The sequence below is a fragment of the Cyprinodon variegatus genome, unplaced genomic scaffold, assembly GCF_000732505.1.
Source record: "Cyprinodon variegatus isolate N-32 unplaced genomic scaffold, C_variegatus-1.0 Scaffold769, whole genome shotgun sequence".
In the NCBI taxonomy this organism is placed as follows: domain Eukaryota; kingdom Metazoa; phylum Chordata; class Actinopteri; order Cyprinodontiformes; family Cyprinodontidae; genus Cyprinodon; species Cyprinodon variegatus.
Window position 1 is genome coordinate 254533 of NW_015151222.1, and position 1177 is coordinate 255709.

At 36.0% G+C, this 1177-nt stretch overlaps 1 protein-coding gene across 1 annotated transcript in view; it reads left to right on the plus strand.

The window, feature by feature from the left end:
* Nucleotides 1-619: 619 nt before the first annotated feature.
* The window catches only part of LOC107098325 (alpha-aspartyl dipeptidase-like), a 7736-nt gene continuing 7178 nt past the window's right edge, over nt 620-1177 (plus strand). Inside the window, exon 1 of the mRNA XM_015395951.1 lies at nt 620-820. Coding sequence (XP_015251437.1) covers nt 726-820 — 95 coding nt within the window. The 5' untranslated portion in view covers nt 620-725. The remainder of the gene's footprint in view (nt 821-1177) is intronic.

Genomic DNA, 1177 nt, shown 5'->3' on the forward strand with positions numbered 1-1177 from the left:
ATATATATATATATATATATATATATATATATATATATATATATATATATATATATACATTTTGTATAAGTAAAATTTGATAATTTATTTGCATCAATTTTAAAACATTAGGCATTTCTGCTCACGTGTCTGAGTGTGTAAGTCAAGGTTTTTAAGATCAGCAAGATCACACTGATGATCCCAAAAACTCATGTATCAAATATGAAATCATTGGTTTTAAAGGGTTAAATTATTTATATGCTTCATTTCGCATTACCCGGGCTTTTATTTTGATAGGACTTAAAGAGTAAGCTGCTTCCGTTTTGATTTTATAGTAGACCTATATCCATTAATGAGTCGTTTTCTTTTCTGCAAATAACGTTCCTCATGTGACAGAAATAAGCTTAAAACTGTTTTATTGTTAAAATATGACACACAACTACAAAACCTTTATGAAAAAGGAAAAATAAACAAAGATGCAGCCGAAACAAACAAAACTCTAATCTTAAAAGTTCTATATCAAGCATTTATTAAGGAAACGGAAAATAAAGAAAACTAATGTTATCCAGCAGTAGGAGCTCCTGCTGCTGCTGACAGAAGCAGAAAGTGACGTCAGTCCAGCTCTGCTCTAAGGAGCTTCCTGCTCCTTCAGACTCACTCAGCACAATCAGCCGGACTCCGAACTTTGGACTCAACCAAACCAAAGAGCTCAGCTCGGACCAGTGTTTGTGTGAGAGCCTGGAGACATGAAGAGGAGACTCCTGCTGGTGTCCAACTCCACTCTGCATGGCAGCGGCTACCTGGACCACTGCCAGCAGCACATCTGCAGCTTCTTTGGGAAGTAGGTCTGAGAGCAGGAACCCCTGCAGGAGACAGAATGGTTCAGTCCATATGGGACAAGAAACTGTCAGTCAGACAACAGGAAACAATCAAGAAGGCAGAAAATGAAAGTTAAGAGGAAAAATAAGTAAATACAAAAAGTTTGCATTTAAATTAACTAATGTTCAGCTAATAAATTATGCCTGATTTTACCTACTTAGCTTCTAGATTATTTTAGTCAGGGGTGAAGTGACTTTCTGCTCTGGGTGGCATATCATAAGGGGCGCTGAGAGGAATAAACAACTATTAATCATTAGTTGTGTTTCCATCTAAATGTTATGCACATTTTTAACAAACCTTTAAAACCACTGTTCTTTAA